This window comes from Cervus canadensis, chromosome 16 (assembly GCF_019320065.1).
Source record: "Cervus canadensis isolate Bull #8, Minnesota chromosome 16, ASM1932006v1, whole genome shotgun sequence".
In the NCBI taxonomy this organism is placed as follows: domain Eukaryota; kingdom Metazoa; phylum Chordata; class Mammalia; order Artiodactyla; family Cervidae; genus Cervus; species Cervus canadensis.
In genome coordinates this window covers 64635321-64661987 of record NC_057401.1, presented here as the reverse complement: position 1 = coordinate 64661987, position 26667 = coordinate 64635321, and the positions used below count along the sequence as shown (strand labels likewise).

At 45.6% G+C, this 26667-nt stretch overlaps 1 protein-coding gene across 1 annotated transcript; it reads left to right on the top strand.

Annotated features, from left to right (window-relative positions):
- Positions 1-196: 196 nt before the first annotated feature.
- On the top strand, positions 197-25386 carry ATPSCKMT (ATP synthase c subunit lysine N-methyltransferase). The gene is made up of 5 exons (XM_043488524.1): positions 197-335; positions 2162-2451; positions 3123-3260; positions 5069-5119; positions 12557-25386. Exons 1-5 carry the CDS (start codon positions 212-214, stop codon positions 12725-12727), a joined length of 774 nt encoding a protein of 257 aa, XP_043344459.1. The 5' UTR covers positions 197-211; the 3' UTR covers positions 12728-25386.
- Positions 25387-26667: the final 1281 nt, after the last annotated feature.

Below are 26667 nucleotides of genomic sequence, written 5' to 3'. Positions count from 1 at the left end.
GTACTTAAAACTCTTGCTTTCTATCAAACACCATCACTTTTCCAAACTTGACTTTTATTTTACCTCCATCACTGGCACCACGAGTAGACAGACTTCTGTTATTGTTTCTGAGTTGGTCGTCTGCCATGATACCAGGTGTGCAACTCACTCTGGGAGACCTCAGCCTTCAATAGCAGAGCCACACTGAGCTGGCGATGCTGAGGTGGTCACCATGGGCTTCCGGCCTGTCCTGTGTCCACGCTTGGGCCTCACCTCCACGGCGACAAGTTACCACGTCTCATGGGCTTCCCTGGTGGCTTGGGTAAAGAGCCCGCCTGCCAGTGCAGGAGATGCAGGTTTGATCTCTGGGTGGGGAAGGTCCCCTTGAGGAGGAAATGGCACCTACTCCAGTATTCTTGCCTGGAAGTTTCCATGGATCGAGAAGCCTGGTGGACTACAGTCCGTGGGGTCACAGAGTCAGACAGGACTGAGTGAGCAGGCACACACAGGGACGGTAAGCAGAAGTAAGTCCATGTCCTGATTCCAGCACCTGTGAGGACACTGCCTGAGCCACTCGGCGGATGTGGTTGAGTGAAGGACGTCAAGATGGGAGGCTTGTCCTGGCCCATCTGGGTGGGCCAGTGTGCTCCCGAGGAAAGGAATCCTTTCCTAAGCAGGAAAGGAGAGCAGGGGTGTCAGAGGAGGAGCCGGTGGCTGGACTGGTGTGGGGCCACTGGCCAAGGAGTGCGGGCAGCCCGTCCTACCCCAGGGCTTCCAGAAGCACTCCCACCCTGTTTCAGAATCTGGCCTCCAGAACTGTACTTTAATAAGTGTGTATCGTTTTTTAACCCGCCTAGTGTATGGTAATTTCTTATCGCATCAGTAGGAGACTAAACACAGTGACCTTTAGAACAGCTTACTATTCCCTAAACTGTGAACGCTAATGTCTTCAAATGATAAGACTCTTTTGTGCCCCTTCCTCTTACTCCATTTGTCTACAGATTCCTGTGGTTTTGGTTTTAGCACCTCAGCTAGAGTGAGAGCTGGTTCAGGGCAGGGTGGTCTTGTTACATTGGGGTTCCAGTGTTGCGCACTTTTGTGCATGCTCTGCCTGTATCCCTTTGTCTCATCCTCACAATGATCCTGTGCCCCACTTTACAGATGAGGAGACTGAGGTTCCAAGAGGTGAAGGGTCACAGCTGTTAGTAAGGGGTGGAGCCAGGATCCAGCCTCTGCTGCTGTGCCCTTACCCTCTGTGCTTTGCCCATCATTAATCCATTTCAGAATTAATTTCAAATAAATTTCAACATAAAAAATGTGAGATCCTATTACGAATACATTCTAAAGCATAAAACTCAAGAGGAGGATGTTTAAGGTACCATTTATTCCCTCAGTAATCAGTGATTAGAGTTTGTTTTATTCTATACTGTGATAGCCCTGAAATGAGTATTTTTTGGTCCTTTATGGATCTGCTATAAAATTCTTATTACCATGACTATTTAAGATTTTTAGTAAAACCAGGGTTTTGTCTCCTCTGTTAACTTCAGAATTGAATTTGTACCACTGGATTTTTGATGCCTGACCAATTTTGATGTAGAATACTTTCCTCCGATTTGAAATAGGATAATGATTAGACATTTTTATGCTTATTATGGAGTTTTGTTCTGAACCGCAAAGATACGGAGTACATAATTAATATTTTTATTAATGCATTGTTGGTTAGTTGCTAAATTTAGCTGCTAAGCCCTGTCTGAGTCTTTGTGACCCCATGAACTGCAGAATGGCAGACTCCCCTTGTCCTTCACGATCTCCTGGAGTTTGTTCAAACTCATGTCTGTTGATTGAGTCGGTGATGCCATGGGTATTGATTCATAATGGATACTGATTCATAAATAGATTTGAACACGTTATTTTCTGGGGACGACTCCTGGAGAAAAAATCAGTATGTTGGAAAGAAAAGATTTCAGTCTTCCATTCATATTGAATAATTTTCTGTTAAACACTCTAGTTGATGGACTGTAGAACTTATTGTGGAATTCTACATTTGTAATTCCAATTGTATTGAGCAAAATTAGCCTTTAGAAAGCATGAGTTTATTTGTTAATAAGAACTGTGTGGGAAAAAACATTACCTTAGATTTCTGATTTGATGTTTCATATATCTTTTTCTGCTCTCAACTCAGGGACACACCCAGCAACACTTGAAAAAGAAAGGCTGTCAGAATTTGTTCCATCTACAAGTCTTGAAGCCAACAGATTGAAGAAAAGCAGTTGGGGGGTCTTATTTACTGGCATTGTTGGGGGCACGCTGGTGGCCGTGTATGCCGTGGCCACACCATTTGTAACACCAGCCCTCCGAAGAATTTGTTTGCCTTTTGTACCTGCAACTACGAAACAGATTGAAAATGTTGTGAAAATGTTGCAATGCAGGAGAGGACCCTTGGTGGACATTGGTAGTGGTGACGGACGTATTGTGAGTTACTTGAAGATGTTTTAAGATTTATGTTTTTTTAGGTTTTATGCTTTAAAATTTCCGTTTCACTTTTCTTATGAGGCTTATGCAAAGCCTTGTTAAATTGATAGCCTGATAGTCATTTAATTTTGTGTTTGTTTGGCTGAACTACTTCAGTCCTTCAGCAGGACTTTGGGATTTATTTTTCTCAGATTTAATTGTTCTTAAAGGGGAAAGTGCTCTGGATGTCTGGTAAAAAGGAACAATTGATTGATTATTATGAACTTGTTCATTAAAAAACAGACCAACAGAAACATGTTAAGTCATGTAGTTTGACTATTTTATATTTTTTCTAAGGATGACTCCTAGGGAAGAAAAATCAGTGTTTTGGGGAAAAAAATTGCAGTCTTCCATTAGTATTGGATAATTTTCTGTAAAACCCTTTAGTTGGTATTGAATAAATTCTACTTCTTGTGGGTTCAATCCCTGGGTTGGGAAGATCCCTTGGAGGAGGAAATGGTTACCCACTCCAGTATTCTTGCCTGGAAGATCCCATGGACAGAGAAGCCTGGCAGGCTATAGTCCATGGGGTTGCAAAAGTTGGATATGATGTAGGGACTCAACAACAGTAACAACATAAGTAGGGAGTTTTCATGTCTTTTTCTGATCTTGAACACGGCCTCTCCCCGCAGGTGATCGCAGCTGCAAAGGAAGGCTTCACAGCTGTGGGCTATGAGCTGAACCCCTGGCTTGTCTGGTACTCCAGGTACCGCGCTTGGCGGGAAGGGGTGCAGGCGTCGGCCAGGTTTTACATCTCAGACTTGTGGAAGGTACGTACGGCAGAGGACGTGCTAACTTTATGATTTTTGGTTAGTATGACTGAAAACTGAATTAAAATAGAGTTAAAGTGTATATTTTAGCATTATGAAATGTGAACAGCTTTTAAATTGATAGATTTTACAAATCAGCCCTACTTTAGAGTAGAAACTTGAGGTTTATAACTTTACAGGTCATGTGACTTCTAAGGCTTTATTTACTCAATTTAAAATGTTCTCATTTCTCTTTATTATGCAGTGATAAGATTTTTTTATCTCATTTGTAAGTCTTCTACGTTGTCATATAGGCATTAACTTGTTAATGTCATTCTTGGTAAATAGTTGTGTGTGTGTGTGTATTTATATGCACATATGAATATGTGTGTCTAAGTGTGTTTGAGACTGTGTGTCTGAGTTTGTGTATGTATGTTTATGTGTGTGTGTATATGTGTGTGCGTGCTAATGTGTCAGTGTGTGGGTTCATGTGTGTATGTGTATATATACCTAGGGAGAGACAGAAATAGTGCAGGAGAAAAGAAAGGACCCACCAACCATGCTGTGATGCTCCTTTGTGTCTTCATAAAGTATAAGATATTTCCAAGTTTACTTGTTCTCTAAAAAGTGCCTGGTAATTTTGCTTTAGGAATGCTCCATAAAATGCTTTTTCTTAAATAAGAATTTTCCTTTGTAATAGTGTCATCAGTAGCTTATAAAAATTCACTTGACTTTTGTTTGCATTGTTTTTTATTCCATATATACGTAAATGATCTCTCTATAGAGTAAATAAAACTTTTATTGGGTAATAAGCATTTTGACTGGCGAAGCACTTTTCCCCCCAGTTTTCCAACTAAAGACCATTTTATTGCCATTTTTACTTAGTGTTTTAGAGAAGAGGAGGGGGACCAAAATTCTAAGGATGACTCCGCAGGAGAAACGTGGTTCTGAAAAACCTTGAGTTCTCGATAAGCTTGTTTCGTATAGAGCAGAGTAGAAAGTGGGCCGGGGTGCAGATGGCCCAGTCTACCAGGGTGACCACCAGTGGTCACTGTTGAGTCCCTGCCTTTCTGACCGTCTATCTTGGTGGCCCTGTGTGGAGTGGCTGTGAGGATGAGCTGGGATAGCTTCTGCGGAAACTTCTGGAAAACTGTAACAGATGAGCTAACATGGGTGAAAGTATTAACACGGGAAATCTTAAAAAGGGCCACTCTTTGTGAAAACCCACTATTTTTTTGAACTTTCTATTTTGATTTGGGGTATGTATGCTGGAAAAGATTGAAGGCCGGAAGAGAAAGGGGCAACACAGGATGAGATGGTTGGTTGGCATCACCAACTCAATATACACGAATTTGAGCAAACTCCGGAAGGTAGTGAAGGACAGGGAAGCCTGGCATGGTGCAGTCCATGGGGTCACAAAGAGTCAGACAGCTTAGCACTGAATAACAACAATGGCTGATTAACAGTGTTGTGATAGTTTCAGGTGGACAGCAGAGGGCCTCAGTCATACATGTACATGTATCCGTTTCCCTCCACACTCCTCTCCCATCCAGGCCACCACATGACACTGAGCAGAGTTCTTGTGCAGTACAGTAGGTCCTTGTTGGATATCCATTTTAAATATAGCACTGGGTACACGTCCACCGCAAACTTCCTAACGGCCCCTCCCCGGTGGCAACCAGAAATTTGTTTTCTAAGTCTTTGAGTCTCTTTCTGGAAAACCAACTATTTTTTGAAATGGGAAATTGCTACTCATTTTGAAATAAAGCTTAAGCTGATGTTTGACTTTCCAGAATTAATCTGTGAATTGTTTTCTCCCTTCCCTTCAGGTCAGTTTTTCGCAGTACTCAAATGTTGTTATCTTTGGTGTGCCCCAGATGGTGAGTACGCCCTTCCTGCCACCCGAGTGTGTTTTTCTAGGTTAGGAGGGGGCTTCTGGCCCGAACAGACCGTCTCTCTCTGGCCTGCTCTCCCATGTGCAGAATGACAGATCATTGGTTTAACAAAGTACTTTAGGGCCTTAATAGTTTAATCATAAAAGATTCAGTCTTGTAGTTTAAAACTTCTGCTTTAGATGAAGGTGTCAGTGATCTACCGAAGTCCTAGCAATTCGAGTCTGAAAACTGCTTTATGAGCTCCTGGTGTCTAATGTGAGTAGGTTTTCACGGCTGCTTACTTACTATATCTGGCTGAAAACACTTGGGAAAGTTAATGGAATGGGGCGTCCCTGATGGCTCAGTGGTAAGGAATATGTGTGCGATGCAGGAGACATGGGTTCAATCCCTGGGTTGGGAAGATCCCCTAGAGAAGAGAATGACTACCCACTCCATTATTCTTGCTTGGGGAATTCCATGGACAGAGGGGTGTGGTAGTTTATAGTCTATGGAGTCACAAAGAGTTGGACACAACTGAAGTGACTTAGCACACACGCACACGCGTTGACTAGTTTCCGTTGACCTCACTTGGCTGATTTGTGTTGAATTCTGACTCTGTACTTTCGAAAGTGAAAATGTTGCAGCATTGGACTGCAAATGGTCCTCAATTTAGCCTTTGGAAAGATGATGAGAATGGGAGGCTTTCATTGTAATTGTTGGTTTACAGACTGTAGAAAGAAATCCCCGTTCACTTTTCAAGCTCTATAATTGTAGGCATAGTAATCCTGGCAAATACTGTTTTTTTTGCTGAAATGCCACTAAATAAGTGATATGGTTTTTATTAAGAAAAAAAAAAGAAATGGGCTTTTTTTGTTGTTATGCTTTCTTATTCATATCTTAATTTTTCCTTAAGCTATCTCAGTGCTGGAGAAAATTTTTTCTTACTATTAGAATTTTCGGTGAAATGTTTTTTTCCCTCTTTCTCTCTTTTTTTTTTTAAAAAAAGTATTTAGAAGTGCTTTTGTTAGATATTCTTGAAAGTGATAGGATTCTGTATGTTCATAATTCTCAGCAAGCCTAACATGAAGATGAAACCTGGGTGTCTATACTTTTGTTATAGAAATGAAAAGAGATAGAAAGGTATGATCTCTGATCATTTAAAAAAAAACACCAAAAAACGTATTTGGTATCAGAATTGCTATGGAATTTAATGGTTTTTTCCTTACTTATTGTGAAGTTTGAGCATTCTTTTGGGATAATTGGCATTTTGAAGCAAAGAATCTTAATTTAAAATCCATGCTTTATACAAATAGAAAGCTGACACATGTTCGGTGCTGTCTTGAGAAGCCCCCAGGTGCTGTCCAAGCCGGGGGCAGCATTGGCCTCCGGGCTCCAGCTCCTCGGGCTTCTCACCACGTTTGATGTGTAGTCAGTTTTGGGAACGGTTCACCCAAGGGAAGAGTGTTATTTTGATAAATACTTTTGTGATTATGGGCCATTCTTCTGTACACAGAGAAGCCTTAAATAAGGCGCAGCATTTCACGGTTCCCAGTTAGAAGGGAGCAGCTGAAATGCACAAAGTGCCCACGTCTCCTGGCACGAGAGGGATTCAGCCAACTTGAGTCCTCCACGCAGGGGGACTGATCAGGGCACGGAGGCCGGTCTGGGAGGCTCAGCTTCCCGGGTGGAGGTCCCTGCTTTCCGCCCTCCCCAGGCCTCGCCTGTGTGGGGACAGTGAGAGGAGGGGACTGCCGGGGGAGTCAGGGGGCCAGGTTGGCTCTTGGGCGTCCTCTGGGGCCCTGGAAAGTTCTTTAGGCTGTCTGGGCCCACTATGCTGTCTTCTGTTAGAACGCATTTCCCTTCTCCGCTCACTGGCCAGTGTCCCGGCAGGGGCTTGGGGGATGGACAGAGCCAGCATGGCAGGAAGGGTTTCCTGTGGCAGGTTGGGCGCACGTGGGCCGTTAAGAAGCCGGAGCAGGTGTTGGGAGCATCAGAGGGCGAGATCCCGGTGTTACGTGGTCTCCCTCTGCTTCCGGTGCCAGACTGGCGGTCCCTCACAGCTCTGCTTCCGGTGCGGGACTGGCGGTCCCTCACAGCTCTGCTTCCGGTGCGGGACTGGCGGTCCCTCACAGCTCTGCTTCCGGTGCGGGACTGGCCCTTCCTCACAGCTCTGCTTCCGGTGCGGGACTGGCCCTTCCTCACAGCTCTGCTTCCGGTGCGAGACTGGCCCTTCCTCACAGCTCTGCTTCCGGTGCGGGACTGGCCGTTTCTCACAGCTCTGCTTCCGGTGCCCTACTGGCGGTTCTTCATACCTCTGCGTAGCGGCGCTTGGCTTACAGCGGCCCGAGCCTGCATCACGCGTGTGTGTCCAGCGAAGCAGGAGTAAGAGTGCCATTGGACCTGGCAGGCCAGTGCCTGGATGGGAGATATCCATGCTTACCATGAACACATGCGCCAGCAGTGCTGGACAGATGGGTCGTGTTCTTGTTGAAAACCCTCCCATGACTTCGTCCTGCTTTAAAGCAGCGACGGTAAGGCCCACCTTCCATCTGGCCTGGGCGCCCGGCCGCCCCAGCTCACTGTGCACTGGCTCTGCCCTCCTCTTGGCTCCTGGACCACACTGTGTGGGGCCGTGTCCTCCCCGAGACTCCAGTCCCCCCAGCTCTGGGCCTGGTTAGTGAACCTCTGCTGACCACTCAGAGGTTAGATGTTTCTTTCTCCGAGAAGCCATCCTTGATTGCCCTTGATGACCCCTGAGACCACGATTTCCAGAGCTTGTTCCCTTCTCTGGGGACATGTGGCTGCTTTTCTGCTTGTGTGATGGCTTTGGTGGTGTTGGTCGTGTGCACTGCGCTGTGAGCTCAGGGACAGGGCGGACCTGTTGAGCTCTCTGCCAGACTCCCAGCTCCTGGCACAGAGTGATCACCTAGGGAGTGTTTGTTAAAGGAATGGATGAATATCATATAAACATGCGCCTTAAGTACACTGTTTCCATGGGCAATTAAGTTTCATAACTTCAAAGGATGACTCATTTAATTTTAGTTACGAATTCTGTTATGAATCCATGAATGAAAATACTGTCTCAGTGTTCTGCTAAAGAAATAGGATTCATGACCATGAATCCTACATTCAGTCATTCCTTAAACAAGTGTTTATTCAGGGCCCACTAATTATCAGTCCCTGTTCAAGTACTTCAGTGAATAAAGAGAAAAAAGAAAACATCCCTGCCCCAAGGTATTTACATGCTAGTTGGGAAAGTAGGTATTCAGTGAGATGGCAGTGTAGACTCTGTGGTACAGTAAGGGGGGTGGGTCAGTGCTGTGGGCTCACCAAAGCGTGAGAGGGAGACCGTCCTTGAAGAGGGACATTGGAGGTGAGGGGGAGCCGTGCGGCCGTCTCCAGAAGAGTGCTTCAGGTTGAGGAACAGCCACTGCGAAAGGAAAGGTGCTGAGGGGTGTGTTCCCGTGGGTCCAGAAGCAGTGAGGAGGTGGGGGTGGTGGGAGGGGGTGAGCAGAGGTGGCGGGGGAGAGATATGGGGGACCAGGTGGGAAGGACAGGGCCTGCCATGGGGAGTAGAGGGTGGGGCACATGCTGGGGGACGGGTCTGAGCTCTTGTGGGCATCCAGGCCATCAGTGGGGGAAGCCAGTGCCAGGGTGGAGAAGCTGGTGACAGGTGGTCAGACTCTGGATGCTCCGTGAGGACAGAAACAACAGGATGAGCTGGAGATCCAGTGGGGGGCACCCTGGTTTCAACTTATATTTAAAGTTTTGAAGAGGTAATTAGAATAGGATGAGTTTCATGTCACTTTGAAACGTATAATTGTATGAATAATTTTGAGTTTCATTAGGCAGTCATGACACATCGTGGCTTCTCTTTGTGTAAGATATCAAGACCTAGGTTTGTTGCATATTTATGTATAATTTAGTCCGTTAATTTCTTATGATTGAAATAGAGCCTTTCATTCATAGGTTTATCTTGACTTAGCATATGACAGTCATTTGGAAATAAAAGATCTGTAAAAGAGAAAAGAAGAATAGTAATCTGAATAACTTTACAGTTGTCCTTTATATGAACAAAATTACCATATGAAACCCTTGACATTTTGGAAAAACACATATTGTCTTATTCTTTGCTTATTTAATTTTTCCCTCAAGGAACAAAATTTTTGCTTTTTTTTTTTTTTTTTAAGGAACAATCTTTTGCTAGCTGTTAAAAAAATAAAAATATTTCATCCTTAGTGGAATTTATTCATTGTTATCTTGATATTGATTCTAATAAAGAATCGCAATTTTGGCTCACTTCAGCCACAGGTCATGTAGAGGAGTTTTTTTTTCCAAACTGCTTTTTAAAGACACAGGTGAGGAATCAAACTGTTGTAGAAAATTTGTTCGTCTTAATTTAGTAGATTAATTAATTAATCTCTGTCTGTGCCGGGTCTTTGTTGCTGTGCTTGGGCTTCCTCTGGCTGCGGCGAGCGGGGGCTACTGTCCAGTTCAGGGCACAGCGCCTCATGGCAGTGACTTTCTTTTTGTGAGCACAGGCTCCAGGCGCGCAGGCTTCAGTCGTTAAAAGCTCACGGGCTCAGTAGTTGTGGAGCATGGGCTTATTTGCTCTGTGGCATGTGGAATCTTCCTGGACCAGGGATCAAAACCCGTGTCCCCTGCATGGGCAGGCAGAGTCCTATCTGGCACATACAGTCTGGGACACGTGTGGGTTGACACATGTAGGCATGTCAGGTGGGCAGCGGCACATGCCCAGAGGTCTGGGCTCAAGGCAGGGGGCTCACTGGGGCATCAGCGCCCAGGAGCTGAAGCCAAGTGGGGACTGAGATCACCCGGGAAGGGGCCAAAGCCTTGCTGGACCTGAGCCATCAGGGGAAGTCCTGCTCGATTACTTTTAAAGAGAGTAGCTTTTGCACAGGTCTTGGTTTCTAAACATCGCTTCTCACTCAGAGGAACCAGGAACGTTTGAGAAGTGGCTGATCCCAGGGCTGGGAAGGGAAGGTGTGAAAGCCTGGAACATTTAGTTGAGTCTGAATGTGGTGAGGAAGCACTCAGAAGGTTTGGTCAGGGCACATGCACGGGAGAGGAGCCAGCTTGAGGGGCTCCCGATGACCAAACCGGACAACTTGAGTGTTAGAAGAAACGAGGACGACAGCGGATCATAACCCGTTGATGAACCCAGGAGTTCATGCTTACAGTGATGGAGAGAGCTCTTCCTTGAGATTCTGACTGTTGATCTGAAAGCAAGGATGGGCTTGGAAAGTTGCCGCTTTCAACCTGTATAGTGAAATTGACTCTGGCACAGTCGTCAAGAATGCAGCACTCAGTGGGGGACAGTTAGACGCGTAACAAGACATTTGCATCTTCTCAAGGTGTCTGCCCACAGTATCTTGTTCATTTTAAAGAAGGAATAGTAACCACCCTGTGGAGACACCGAGATACCTCCTTAGCTGAGGGGTGCATCACCCTCAAAGCAGAAGGACCCCATGGGCTCAGGACTGTGGAGTGTGCAAAGTTCACAATCTCTCTGCTGGGTCGTTGCCTTGGACGCACACACCACTCATCACAAGACACCAGAGGGACCAGCCTGTGTCCTTTTTTTTTTTTTTTTGAGTTAAAATTTTATTTGGAGGCAAAATGAGGACTGTAGCCTGGGAGACAGCCCCTCAGATAGCTCTGAGAAACTACTCCAAAGAGGCAGGGGGTTAGGTTAGCATTTATGTGATTTTGGTGAAGGAGGAATACTTACAGTCAAGCACATATGTTTTTTGCAGAAGCTTTCTGCTGGTCACGAGACACATTCATCACCATGAAGGATTTTAGTGCCTTTTTAGATATGAGGAGATGCAAGAATTGGGCTTATGAAATCAGCTCCTGAAGATACCTATCTCTCTGAAGGCGTGCCCTGCCAATTTTTCCCCGAGCACAGAGTGCCTCTTTTCTGCTGTCCGTCCCTTCAGGGGGTGTTGGTGGTCAGCAGCTGCAGCAGCGTGTGATTTAACCCTTACAGAGGTAGATGGCAAATGCCAATTTGTAGTTGACAGGGCCTACTTATGGTCATAAATTCGACCATCCTTTGGGAGGCATTTCGTGACCATTTAACCTAACGATGCTGGGAAGGCTCATTCCAAGGGCCAGCGAAGGTTTTGCAGACGGGTCACTCAGTGTGCCCCTACTGGACTAGGTCTGTCGGCAGTAACCAGAGGGCTCTGGGCCGGCTGTCTCACTCAATCTTACATGGTCCGGGCAAAATTCCCTCTTGTATCTTGCCATGTTTAGAGTTACACCATTACAATCATTGATCATATACAGGATTATATGTTTGATCAACTGCTTCAAGTCGACTGGCCTGTGTTCTTAAAGGAGGTTATTGTCACGAGAGACAAAGAAAGGCAAGAGATTGTTCCAGATTCAAGGAACCATTACAACCCAGGTCGCAGTGCGCGACCCTGGACTCGGGGACAGTGTGAAGGACACTCCTGGGGCATTTGATCGGGTGCTGTGGGGATGATTGTTGCTGGGATACAATGTTAAGTTTCCTGAATTTGATAACTGTGCTGAGGCTCCTCAGAAAACACTGAGGTACCAGGGAGTAAAGGGGCATGGTGTAGGCAGCCTGCTCTCAGATGGATAAGAAAGAGTGTTCTGAGAGAGGGGGGCATAGAGCAAGTCAGATAAAGCAGCTGTGACAAACTGCTGAAAACTGGTGAGCCTGGGTAAACGAGTACAGCAGTTTTTTTGCTCTATTCTTTTTTTTTTTTAATTTTTAAAATTTATTTATTTTTTTTTTTATGCTCTATTCTTGTATCCTTTCTCTAAGTTTGAAATTATTTGAAAATAGTAAAAGAATAGAGAAAAATATATTTAGGAGGTGAAGGTGGTAATATATTTTTAGGACCTGAAGATAAAATTTTAAGTGGCTGTTAATTTGCTAATGTAATCACAGTGTCAGTACTTTTAGTAAACATTGAAACTCTTTCTTCACAGATTACTCATAAAATAATGTTAAAGTGATACATAAGAGAGTTTTACTTTTTGTAAGTTGACTATAAAGACATTAATTATTGGTATATTATGGATATCTTTTTAAAAGAATTGTAAAATGATCATATTTCAAGTTGGAAGAAAGTGTATTTTTTTTCATCATCTAATTCTACCATATTTCATTAGTTAAAGTGGAATTAGTTACCATATTTCATTAGGGAAGTGGGAATCTGATACACATTTGCTAAAAAGGGCACATTTTATATTTGATGATAGAAGATAGTCTTAAAACGGTGGTTCATGTGACGTCTGTATTTTGGTGGATTGTCGCCCAGGAGTGGTCTGTTTTACAATCAGTAATCTGGCACAGATATTTTCAGGGACACTACAGAAGGACCCTGGGGAGTCCCTTCCCGTGACCCCCTGCTCCCTGAAATGACGCTGTCGTTCCCACAGATGGCGCAGCTGGAGGAGAAGCTCGAGGTTGAACTCAAGGACGACGCGCGGGTCATCGCTTGCCGGTTCCCCTTCCCGCACTGGACGCCGGCGCAGGTCACGGGGGCGGGGCTGGACACGGTGTGGGCCTACGACGCGCGCTCTTTCAGGGGAAGAGATGGGAGGCCCTGAAGACCCGTGCACTTCCCGTCGGTCATTCCCGTACAGGCTCTACCCAGAGTTTTCTGAGGTGTTGGAGTCTTTGATCTTCTAGACACTTAAGGCTGTGTCTTCAGCAAAGATTATGTTTTTCACCACTGTGGAATGAGAAATGACAATTACTTTCCCTGACTTTGGTAGAAAATAAGCAGAAGTTGAGGCCAGCAGGTAGATGAAAAGCCCCTTTGCATGGTGTGTGCTGACAGCACTTGGACGTGCGAAGATTCGAGTAAGCTGTGCTCACGCTGATGGCTGGGAGAGACGTTAGCAGCTCTGCAGATTGTAAAGGATATGATTTGATGCCACAGATGACAAGAAATAATTTTTAAAGAGGGAATGTATTGTAAATGCTTGCTGTTTCCTATAACTTTATTCATACTTTAGATTTATCACTTTTTTTTTCTTTCTGTACTTCAGGACAAGATTAATTTTCTAAAGGTTTAGAGAAGTGTTATATTTTATAACACTTTTTTTGGAATAACTTGTTCCAAGGCTATTGGATTACTATATTTTGTCAATCTTAGATGTGTATGTGTGTGTAAATCTGTACATACATGCACATTTTAACATTTCTGAATTGTGACATACCTTCCAGTTGATGGTGTTTTGTAACCTAATTGGCAGTGTGGTATTGCAGGGCACAGTTGTATGTCAGCCACTGTTGGCAGAGTCTCAGATTGATGAGCTGTGGTATTCAGAGAAGATACATGCTGTGGTGGAATAGCTGGTGTTGATTTGATAGTGAAGTAAACCATCCTGAGCTTTGGTGCAAGGCAGACCTGGGTTCAGAGCCCCACTTCAGCAGCAGCAGGGCCTTGAGATCGCTGTCATTGGGGTGGTGATGTGCTGAACATGGCACTGGGGTCTGACCTGTAGAACTCTCAGCACGGAGTCTGAGGCCTGTAAGTGGTGTTTATTATTTCAGACACTAAAGAGAAGCTTGTTAACAGAAGCTGCAGATTATTTCTGCTAGTCACCTCTTTATTTTATGAAAGCCGCCATTTATTTAATATTTCTCATTTGTGAGAAGAGACTTAACTGAGTTAGATAAAGACACATCAAGAAAACCTTTGAATGTTAGTAGATAGACTTCAGATATCTGAAAAATGAATATTGACTGGTGGCTCGCACAATCCCCGTGTATCACAGAAAGGAATTAAACTCCTAGTAATACATCTGAAACCTGAACACCAAACCATCTTGAGAGGTTTGATAAAATGAGATGGTTTGCATTTTTAACTAAACTGATACAAATACGATCAGTTTGATAATCTTCATTTTCATGAGCAGCAAGTGGAGACTCATTCATTCAACAAATGCTTATTGACTGTCTACTGCGTAATAAACTTTTCTGATTCAGTGGTCGGTGACGTGCAAGTCCCCAGATCTTATGGGGTTTATGTTCTAGAAGAGAGACAAACAGGTGAGTGAATGTTACCGTGTGTGAATTCTCCGTAAGACATAAGCAGTGTGATGGTATAACAAGAAGCGAGTGTGTCTGGGGTGAGGGGGTGGGATATTGTGGACGTTTGTCAGAGCGTACGGCAGAGTATGCAGAGCATACGGCAGGAGTCTCCTTAAGTCTCGACAGGCGGACAGACCAGAAGCACACCCCTTGGTTGTGTGGCGTGTCTTGTCCCCCACTGGGGCCGTAGCGTGGTGTTTGTTGCTCAGTTGCTAAGTCCTGCCTGACTCTAGCCTGCCAGGCTCCTCTGTCCGTGGGATTTCCCAGGCAAGAATACTGGAGTGGACTGCCATTTCCTCCTCCAGGGGTCTTTCTGACCCAGGGATCAAACTGTGTCTCCTGCATTGGCAGGCAGATCCTTCACCGCTGAGCCACCCGGGAAGCCCTCAGGATACCTTGTTAAGTGATAAACCCATGTTGTTCTTAAGCTGCTTTCGCGCGGGTGCTGTGTTATTTGCAACCTCAGCAGTCTGATGGAGACAGGAGGGGTGAGGCTGTACCTAGAGGGGGAGCGCCTGCTGGCAAGGTTGGAAGGTGTGTCTGGAATGTCCCAGAGGGATGACGAGCCCCCAGAAACTCCCACCCATTCCCAGAGTGGTGTTTAGGAATCGTACCAAGTCACGGGGTCAGTGACCCTGGACCCGGCCTTCACAGCCGACATCCCATGAGAGCGTCCTATTGGGGATGTGGGCAGCAGAGCCTCTCCTGTATCCCTGCCACCGGGGAGTTCTGTTGGGGGAGAGATGAGTTCTCAGGCTTGGAAAGGACTTGGGGAAAGGAGGGAAAGAACTCACCTTGGACTGCCCTTCTTGGCAGGTAGAGGAGCTATTTTATGGGCTGCATGTCTGTTTCCTGTGTTGAAATCCTAACCTCCCCAGTGTGTTGGTATCAGGAAGGGGGACCTTGGCTTTAGGTCTTGAGGGTGGGTTCATGCCCTGATGAAAGAGACCCCAGAGTGCTCCCTCGCCCCGTCCACCACAGAAGGTCACAGCGGGAAGAGAACCCCCACCAGACCCTGTGTCAGCCAGCACCTTGATCCTGGACTCCCCAGCCTCCGGGACAGTGAGGGGGTAGATGCTTGGTGTTCCAGCCCCTTACTGTGGCATCCGTCAGAGCGGCCTGATCTGACTGAGACCAGCCGGTGCTGAGAAGAGCCGTGCCAGCCATACCTAGACCCATCTGGGCTCCAGCCAACATTTCCTTAGCCCTGGCGAGGAAGGGAAGTGAGAGGGAGCCTGGCTTCAAGAGGACTCTCCTGGGAACCCGCCGGGAAGGGCGGGAAACCAGCCCACTGCGCTGAAGGGCAGGGCTGAGTAAGCTCCCGGTGGTTGGAAGCTGTGGGTGGACGCTCTGCGTGAAGGCGGCCTCCCTGGCCGGGGTCTTCTCTCTGGATCTCCCCTCCTGACGCTCATGGGGGAAGCTTTGAACACAGTTTGTCCCTGGACTAATGTGGGTGATAGAAAGAACTGGGAATAGAAAAAGGAACAGAAGAAACTGCTCTGATAAGCAGAGTGAATTCTGGATGGTATAGGGTCTTGAAAACACATCCGAAGAGGGGTCGTTCTAGAGGTGGTGATGTGGGCGTCCCTGATGGCTCAGTGATAAAGAATCCGCCTGCCAGTGCAGGAGACACGGGTTTGATCCGTGGCCCGGGAGGATCCCACATGCCAAGGGGCAGCTAAGTCTGTGTCACAGCTGCGGAGTCCATGTGCCAAGACCATGAGCCTGCGTGCCTGGGGCCTGTGAGCCACAGGAGAAACTACCTCTGAGAAAGCTGCACACCCCAACTGGGGAGGAGCCCCTGCTGGCCGTAACTAGAGAAAGCCCACACACAGCAACGAAGACCCAGTGCAGCCAAAAAATAAGTAGATTTATATTAAAAATAGGAGGCTGTGGTATTTACCTTGGATGAGAGATGGTTCGGAGGAAAGATCTTTCAAAGTTTGCAGGGTTGCCAAGCAGCAGCAGAAAGGAAAGTGACAACACGCCCATGCGGTTTCCATGCGCTGGAAGTGTCGTGCTCTCGTCTTCAGGGAGGTGGCGTTGTATTTATTTTTCCTTTTTAGCCACGGGGGGGTGTGTGTGTGTGTGTGTGTGATCATTAACTTGCTCAGTTACAAACTGCTCTGGTGTGTGTGTATGTGTGTTTATGTGTATGTATGTGTGTTATCATTAACTTGCTCAGTTATAAACTGCTCCGGTGTGTGTATGTATGTGTGCATATGTGTGTATGTATGTGTGCACACGTGTGCATGTATGTATGTGTGCGTGTGTGTATATGTGTGTGTGAGTGTTCATTAACTTGCTCAGTTACAACCTGCCCCAGTGTGTGTGTGCATGTGCGTGTGTGTGTGATCATTAACCTGCTCAGTTACAGACTGCCCTGGTGTGTGTGTATGTATATGTGTGTGATCATTAACTTGCTCGGTTACAACCCGCCTCGGGAGCCCAGGGTCTTACTACGGTCGGCTGCTTCTCTGCAGTTCGACCTGTTCCGTGGCTCCGAGGTGTGAACTGGGGTCATCAGGTGGGAGCCGAACAGGTGTGACGTTCACGCTCAGGATGAAGTCCTTTCAGTACCTGGTGAGTCGCTGGTCCCTAGAGATGCTGGAGCCGAGGCAGGCCGGCCACCAGGTGGAGATGTTGCAGAAGAAATCCGTCCTCCAGCAGACTTGAGTGCTGAGACGACCTGGGCTGATGATGAGTTCCCCAGGTCTGACGGGGCCGCCTGCATCCTGTCTGCCAGCCTCCGGGGGTCTGGGCGGCATCGAGACAGGCTTCAGCCATGAAGGCGAGTCACACAACTCCACAGAACTCAGCACCCCAAACACAACTACTTCGGGATGTACTAACAAAGTGGTTGAAGGGTTGGGGTGCAGATGGGTGAAGAGAAACACACCGGGGTCTCCAGCTAGGAAGCGTGCAGGACCAGAGAAGGAGGTTGGAATCTATAACCCATCAAGGGCTCAGCTGGAGAGAACGTGGTTGAGTTCACTGGGCACTGCGTAACCCGGGGGAATGTTTCTGAAGCCTCTGGTGGAAACAGGTCACTGATGACCCCTCAACCCCTTCTGATACTGCCTGACCTGGGACCTTGACCCAGGAGCAGCCTTCTGAAGACCAGGAACCCCCTGACCCTTCCCCAGCTTGTCTGACCAGGGTTGGCATCTGGAACGGCTGGCTGGTAGACGAGCTGAGCTGTGCGGTTTTGTGTTGAGAATTTTAATTGGGGAACAGGAGGACTGGGGACCGCCAAGTGGGAGTTCAGGTCAGGAAGCTGAGGCCAGAGGACCTAAAGACGAGGCAGGCTTCTCTCTGGTCAAGGGCTCAGTGCAGGGGACTGGCCATGGTCCTGGAGGGTGGGGGGCGGTGGGAGCTCCTGCCAGATGCCTACCCTCAACCACTGGCCGCCGGGTGGCTGGAGGAGCTGTCACTGTCCCTGGGATGTCCCAGCTCCCTCATTGGATTCAGCTGAGTGTTGGTTCCTTGAATAACTCCATTTAGGAACGGGGTTATTTTGTGACGATTGAAAATACCACTTGTCATAGTGGGTATTAAACACAAGGAAATAATCTTCCCCCAAGATGTTGCAAGTTGTATCGTTGTCATTTAGTCGTTACCGCGTGTCCGACTCTTTTGCAACCCGTGGACTGTAGCCCCCCAGGCTCCTCTGTCCATGGGATTCTCCAGGTAAGAATACTCGAGTGGGTTGCCATTTCCTTCTCCAGGGGGTCTTCCCGACCCAGGGATTGAACCAACGTGTTCTGCATTGGCGGGAGAGTTCTTTACTGCTGACCCACCAGGGAATCCCACAAACTATAAACTTACTTGGAAGAAGTGGATATTTGTATAAACATAAGAAAATTTCCATCTAAGTAACACAATATAGCTCAGGTGGAAAACTTCAGTGGCCTGGGATCCTTTTGGACAGGACTCCGTCTCCCTTTAGAGGGGAGTGTTCCTGTAAAAACACCAAGTTATGATTGTATTGGAATTGTCCCACTTGTGACCCTGTGGACTGATGCAAATTGAATGTGAACAACAAAAAAAATCCCATTGCATTTTCTAGGTGAGGGGGATTAGATGTCTTTTTCTAACTTAATATTATGGTGGTGAACGTTATCTGAGAAGAAAGGATAAAACAGTAGCTCGTCAATCACTAGCTTTAATTCAAGGATGCGAGGGAGGAATCAAGTGATTTTTCTTCTCTGTAATATTGTAGAATGAGCAATTGGGCAGCCGAATTACTTTTCCTAAGAATGAATGCAAACGTCAGATGATTTCCCCAAAAACTCCATCTGCATCCCACACTTGGTGGATGCATTCACGTGGTGAGATCTCGTAGGGTTTGCTATAAATACAGCTTTGCTGTGTTGTCCATGCAGAGCATGACAGCTGAAGAAGGGACAGTGCATCACAGGACATTAGGCGAAAGGCCAATACCGAGTAGCTGACAGTCAGCAAAATCGTGAGGCGCGTGAGGCTGATGGCTCGCGGTCTTCCCTTTACCTCCCCCCGTGCTGACCTTGTCCCAGGCTCTAATCCTTTACTCTTTAAAAGAACATAATGTACTCAAAATTTTTATTTATTTTCAAGTGGACCATTTTAAAGTCTTTATTGAATTTGTTACAATATTGCTCCTGTTTTACATTTTGGTTTTTTGGCTGTGAGGTATGTGGGGTCTTAACTCGACAACCAGGGATTGAATCCACACTCCCTGCATTGGATGGCGAAGTCGTCACCCCTGAACCTCCAGGCAAATCTCTGCCCGCCCCCCCTTTTTTGCACATTTCTTCGCACTTAAAATTTCTTTCTTTTTTAAATAATTGAAGTATAGTTGGTTTACAATGTTTTAGTTTCAGTACAGCAAACTGATGCAGTTATACATGCATATATATATTTTCAGATTCTTTTCCTTTATAGGTTATTGCAAAATACTGAGTATAATTCCCTGTGTAACACAGTGGGTTCTTGTTGTTTGTTTATTTTATATAAAGTACTGTGTTAATCCCAAGCCCTAACTTACCCATACCCCTCATCGCTTAACCCCCTTTTTTTTTCTCGCATCTCTGCTTTTAAGTGTTATATTTTCAAAGACACTTGTATTTTGTTAAGGAGAGTGTTAATATAAATTTGAATTTTAGTAAGGCTGAAAGAGATGAATTTGTAATGGAGACGTGTCAGATTGCTTGCTTCCACCTGCCCTTACCCCGGTCTAACCTAAACTACTCAGTTGGTGCGTTCGTGCAACTTGGAAACCAGAGCATCCACAGAAAGAATCACTGCTACCTGGGGAGACCGTGCAATTTGGAAACCAGAGCATCCACAGAAAGAATCACTGCTACCTGGGGAGACTCCCAGGGCTGCCCAGACTGGCAGCTCAGTGGCGCTGGAGACTGCCCGGGAGAGAGTCATTTATACAAACAGCCTGGGAATGCTGCTCTGGGGGAACCGCATAGCCACGATGAGCCCCCGAGGGCCTCCACTAACCATTGGAGCCTGGGACAGCGCGAGCCCCGGGTCACTGCAGACGCTGCTGTTACAATTTCTTGAAATACAACAGGAAGGACTCCAGGTTGAGAGCCACGTCCCTTCCAGCCGAAGCTTCCAGTTCTACTCTGATTATTCAAAGCTAAGCTCCCCTTGCAGGAAAATCCGATATGAGCCAGCATGACTTCCAGTCATGCCCTCCCCTCTGCACCCGTGGTCCGCCAGCCGACTGGTGTTAGAGCAACAGGGACTGCTGCAGCGCGGAGTGTTGCCAGGTGTAACCAACAAGAGGCGGACGGCAGGTTTGTTTCTATTCATGTCATCATGGGGCATTCACGCACCCCCACATGCCTTCTTGCTCCAACATACACTCAGACACACTCATGCATATCCTACCTGAAGTAAACTATGAATATATGAGAAACTGGTAGTAGCTTTTGAGTCTCAGGAGGGTGGGTGGCGTTTGGAACTTGATGTATGAGGAAGACATCTTTCGTTACATATTTTAAAATACATATATATGTTTGCGTTTTACCATACATATAACTTTTTAATGAAAAGTTAAATTTTACAAGTTCATACACATAGATTAGCTCTGATTCACATGCCAGACACCACTTTTTAGAGCTCATTGGAGAGAGAACGGCTCAGCAGTGTGGGACTGAAGTGTGCTGGGCTGTTGCGAGACTCCTCTCTCCACGGGATTCTCCAGGCAAGAATACTGGAGTGGGTTGCCATTTTCTTCTCCAGGGGATCTTCCCAACCCAGGGATCGAACCCCTGGTCTCCTTCATCTCCTGCATTGGCAGGCGTATTCTTTGCCACTGAGCCAGCTGGGAAGCCCATGCTGGTAAATAAGAGCAGAAAATTGGAGAACTGGACCTCCCAGGGCAAGTCTGCTGGTTGTCAGAGGCAAGCTTTTGTGAAGATGGAGAACTCACTCTCAGTGGTTTGTGTTGGTTACATCCTGTTTGTGAGGTTTTTTTTTCATCTTCAGGTTTTTCCTTCTTTCCTCCCTGTTATATGTCTTTATCATAAAATTGAAAGCGAGAAACATACGATTTGTGAGATTTTAGGTCAGCAGTCCCCAAAACTAGACACGAAGACAGGAGGCGGGTGGGCGAGGCGGTGGACTCAGTGGGCGAGGAGGAGAGCGGGCAGGCCTGGGCAGAGCCTCCCTCTGCTGGACCAGCCCTCCCCTTCCTCCCCGCCCCTCCTGGCCACTGTAGGTCGCGTCCAGCCCCTCCTCTCCCCTTCATTCTCGTTGTCCTTTCTCGCTGCCTCTGGGAGATGGCTGCTAACTCCCAGAACAGGTCATGCCCAACTGGCCCTGTCGCTTTCTCTTTTGTACCATCTGAAAAAGGGACATCCTGGGTAGATTAGCAAGTGTCACACACGAACAGTGCTGAATGGAACGTTTAGGTTATTGATTCTAAGTGACTGTAAGTCCTGTCTGAAGCATTTCCTCTGTGTCTAGGGAGCCCTGAGGGCATGATCCCCAGGGCTGGAGGTTCGCTCCCAGCCCTTCAGGGAGCCCCATTTACCATGGACACCCCTGTTAGAAATGCCTTCCGTAAGCCTGGCTGAAACCTGGCTCCCGGGCATGTCCCACGCACTGGTCTAATTTTACGCCCTGGGGACCACCCTGATCATATCTAGGGCTTCCTCCATGGGTTAGAGCTTCAAAGATTTGAAGGATTGTCTCCCGTTCCCAGTTTATCCTCTATTCTCATAGGTCTTGGTAAAAATTAACTTCCCTGGGCTGGTTACTGCCCTCTTAAGAAGCTAGATTCGGTGTGATCTTTCTGAAGTGTGGCTACTGGACCCAGACATGGCCCCCGGCATGGCCGGATCAGCGCAGAAAACAGGCTCCTTCCTTATCTTCAAATTAGCTGAACATGTGACACTGTCACTCATGTGGACTTTTTAGTTTTGCTCGTTAGTCATGATCTGTCCCCAGTTATACAAACCACATTCATGGGGTTTAAAATTTTTAAAAAAAAATTTAATTAGAGGATACATTACTTCATGACTTAGGGAACCCAAAGCCAGTGCTCTGTGACAACTTGGAGGGATGCTGTGGGGAGGGAGGTGGGAGGGGGCTTCAGGAGGGAGGGGACACTTGTATACCTATGGCCGATTTACATTGATGTATGGGATTTTTTTGTGTGTGTGTGACCCAAGTGGGGTTTCGTTTGTGAAGCCAATGAATAACCTTAGATACATTCCGAAATCTTTTATCGAGTTTGATTTGCCCGCCTGCCAGGGGTTTGAAGGGACCGCTGGACCCTCATCTCCGCATCCGTCCTCTGGTTGCCCACAGCCACCTGCAGCTGCGACAGCCAATCCATCAGCGTTCGCATCCGCCCTGGGGGAAGGGCGCGGGCAGAGCCTCCCAGTGAGGCAGAACCCTGAAGCCTCCCCTCCCGGAACCCGCGGCCCCTCCACCTGGGCTCCGTCGCTGTGCCCCAGCTGGGAGGGCAGTCCGGGCATATCGTCGGTGGTTGGTCCATATATATTTGTGGAATAAATGGGCAAATGAAGGGTGTCAGGGGAGGCTGGGCCCCTGGCCCCTCTGTCTTACCGGAGTGCTCTGTTTTCCTTTATCCCAGTGGTGTTGGCTTCCTGGATAAAAATGAAAACTTGCTACCCTGCCAGGGTTCATTCCTAGCCATCCACATTGTCTCCTGTAGTCTCTACTGTGTTTTTTTGTGTGTGTGTTTTTTTTACATTTTTTTCTTTTATTATGTACTATCTCACATTTTTCTTTAAGAAAAAACAGGTTTCCCGAGGTCTAGTAGATATTCAACCCTCTCCCCCCAGACAAAGCGCAGGACATACTTGACGTACACAGTTTGATGAGTTTGGACATGTGCACATACCTGTGGAACCATCACAGTCAAGGTAGTAAACATATCCATCACCTCCAAGGCTTGTTTCTGGTTCTTCTGTATTGTGTAGTTGTTGTTTTGGTGGGAAGAGCACTTACCGTGACGTCTACCCTCCTAACGGACTGTGACGCATACAGTACTGAATTGTTCACCCTAAGCACTGTTTTGGGCAGTAGACTTCTAGAATTGACTCATCCTGTACAACTGAGACTTTATACCCATTGAAGGTGAAGGTCTCCCCTTCACCTCTCCATCAAGCTCTTGGCAACCCCCACTCTACTCTCTGCTTCTGGGAGTCTGCCTCTTTTAAATTTCCTATGAAAGTCCAATCATGAAATATCTGTCTTTCTGTGCTGCAACAGTGTCCTCCAGATTCATCCATGCACTCACACACGGCAGGGATCTCTGCTTCCTTTCTGCTGGGGTGCATAAACCTCCGCCCAACTCTTTTCTGAGGTCTAGCTCTTGTCAGTCTACAGTTTCCAGAATCGACCTTCCTCCTCTTTTCAGGACTAATATCTGCCACTGCCAGGAGATAGCCATCTCTCTCCTGTCGTACACAATTTCTCCAATATCCCCAGGGATAAAGTCATTTCTGGACAATATTTTATTCTAACATGGATTCATTAAGAGCCGTTAACTCACCCGGCTGTCTCTCTGTATATTAAAAAAGCCCAAGTTGGATTACATTTTGCTATCCATTCTGATTTTTAAAACTTTTTCTTTTTGCGTTTATATATAAACTATATATAGTTTGATGACTATAGAATTCTCACAGTGCTGGTTTCTTTCTGAGTAAATGAGTCTAAATTTGAAATTTCTAATGAAAAATTTTTCTTAGTATAATCGCTAATTGAGATAAGCTTTACCCCTATGAACAATTTTTCATTTATAGTGTCTCAGTGCAGAAATCTTAAGTATTTGGGGAGTGGTGGATTCCAAAATAAAACAATGGATTTCACATTTACCACATGATTCTGCTTGTATTTACAATTTACAAATCACTTTCTGGGTAGTGGACTTCCCAGGTGGTGCTATTCCAGGTAATAATTTTTTTTTTTTTTAATCTCTTTTCTCTCTTCCCTTGGACCCTCACCTTCATCTTACTTTTTGTCTTGTCTCTTGCATCTTGGAACCTGGCATTTGCTGTGTCCTCTTTCTGTTCTTGAAGGGGTCTTTTCCTTCCACATTTTAATGTTTCCACATACAGTTTTTGATCTCGAAATTCACGCTGTAACGAAGTCTCTTGATGTTTTGTTTTGTTCGCATTTAACTAGGTGTCATCTTGTTTCTTCCTGTTTTATTTCGTAGCCTGTCTGCTGACGCAGCATCACTTTTGTTTCCAGTAAATGAAAGGAAAACATTTCCACCCACTTAGTAGTTAGGCAGAGAGAAGGAAAAAAGCCTGAGTGCTCAGCAGTTCTCTGAGATAAGTACGCGGTGGATTTACATTTTATTCTGTTTCACTCTTTGGTTCATAGGTCAGTGTTTTTTGTCTTCAGTAGTTTGGTGATTGTCTGTTAAGGATTTTACCTGATGCTTTTTAAGACATCGATTTTGATCCTATTTAAGAAGAGTTTCCATTAAAACAGAAAGTTCTGATTTTTTTTCAAGCATAAAGAATTACTTTGCTAAAGAATGCAATGGATTATGTTTAGAGCAATAGGAACAAACAAATATTTCAAATTATCCATATGACTATTGGTCAAATCTTACAAACTGCTAAGCAAACATGCAAATAATTCAGATGGACTGTGATGAATTCTGCCCCAGAAGAAATGAACTATTGCTAGAAATAAGACAAGGAAGAGGATTTTACTGCTTGATTTGTATGTGAAGGGAAATGATGAAGGATGGTGATTTGCTATTTACAATTTTTCCCCCACAGCAGGAGAAAGTTTCAAAGTGGATTTGATATGTGTTTTTTTTTTTTTCCTTTCAGTTTTCAATCCTTTGTTCAGAAAAACCAATATTCTGGCCTAAGGAAATAGAAATAACTTCCAAGGGCAGGCCAATAATGATACCATATAAAAGAACCGTTTAGAATGTTTTGACCTAATGTTTTAAGGTGTTAATGGTAAAATATTAAAGCTATACACATAAAAATTTGCAGTATAATTTACAGAAAAAGAAAAGACTTTTTAGTTTACAGGGCTGTTAGTTTTGACAAATACATGAGGGTCACATAATTACCACACAATGAGATATAGAATAATCCCAGTATCCACAAAATTCCATTGTGCCTCTCTGTGGTCAGACCCTCTCCCAACCCCTGCTTCCTGGCAGCCACTCATCTGCTTCCTGTCCCTCTATTTTCCACAATATCCTATAGATGGAGTCTTATAGGACGTAAGGGCTTCCCAGTTGGCGCTAGTGGTAAAGAGTCCACCTGCCAATGCCGGAGACACAAACGACGTGGGTTCGATCTGTGGGTTTGATCCCTGGGTTGGGAAGATCCCCTGGAGCAGGAAGTGGCAACCCACTCCAGTATTCTTGCCTGGAGAATCCCATGGACAGAGGAGCCTGGTGGACTACAGTCCTTGGGGCCATAAAGAGTGGGATACAACTGAGCGACTGAACACATACAGAATGTAAACCTTTGAGTCTGGCTACTTTAACTTAGCATTATGCATTTGAGATTCATCTGTGTCGTGTGTTTATTAATCTTTATTGCTGAGTAGGGATCTGTTGTATGGGATGCATCTGATTTTATCATTCCCCAGTAGAGAAACATTTGGATTTTTTTTGCAGTTCTTGATGATTATGAATAAAGTCACTGTAAACATTTGCATAGTGGTTTTTTTTTTTTGAACACAACTGTTTGTTGAAGTTGGGTAAATACCTAGAAGTAGAATTGCTGGGTATATGCTATGTTTTAAGAAACTGCCAGGCTGTGCATATATTAATTTTGTCCATGTTCCCACCGGCAGCTTTGGAGAGTTCTGGTAGCTTGCCGCCCTCATCAGCGCTTGGTTATCTGAGTTTTCTCCCCTTGTTCAAATGAGTTTGTACTGGTTTCTTATTAGAGCATCATTTTGCATTTTTTAAAATGATGTCATGGGGAGCATCTTTTCATAATCTTATCTGCTATCCATAACATATCAGTTCTTTAACCAAGTGTCTATTCCGGTCTTTTGCCTGTTTTTAAGTTGGGTTGTTTGTTTACTTATTACTGAGTTTTGATAGTTCTTTATATATTTAGGATACAAATATATATGAGATGTGTTTCATCAGACATGTGTTTTGCCAATATTTTCTTCTAGTCTGTGGTTTTTCTTTTTTTCTTCACTTAGCAGTATATTTTGCAAAGCAGTTTTTAATTTTGATGAAGTCCAACTTAATCTTTTATGAGTTGTACTTTCATGTCACATTTAAGAAATCTTTCCTGAAGTCACAAAGATTTTCTCCTGTGTTTACTTCTAGATGTATTAGAGTTTTAGGTTTTATGTTAAGGCCGATGATTTATTTTGGGTTAAATATTGTGGAGTAAGGTATGGATTAAGGCTTATTTCTTTGCATGTGAAAGTGTGAAAGTGTTAGTTGCTCAGTCATGTCCAACTCTTTGTGACCCCGTGGACTGTAGCCTGCCAGGCTCCTCTGTGCATGGAATTCTCCAGAAAGAATACTGGAATGGGTAGCCATTCCCCTCTCCAGGGTATCTTCTCGACCCAGGGATTGAACCTAAGTCTCCTGCATTGCAGGCAGATTCTTTACCATCTGAGCTACCAGGGAAGCCCATTTCTTTGCGTGTGTGTGTGTGTGTGTGTGTGTGTTAGTGGCTACCAGGGAAGCCCATTTCTTTGCATGTGTGTGTATGTGTGTGTGTGTGTGTGTTAGTGGCTGAGTCCTGTCTGATTCTTTGTGACCCCATGGATTGTAGCTCGCCAGGCTCCTCTGTCCATGGAATTCTCCAGGTAAGAATACTGGAATGGGTTGCCATGCCCTCATTCAATGGATCTTCCAAAGCAGGGATTGAACCCAGGTCTTCCGCATTGCAGGCAGATTCTTTACTGGCTGAGCCACCAGGGAAGCCCTTCTTTGCATTAGGCCATTCAGTTATTCCAGCAG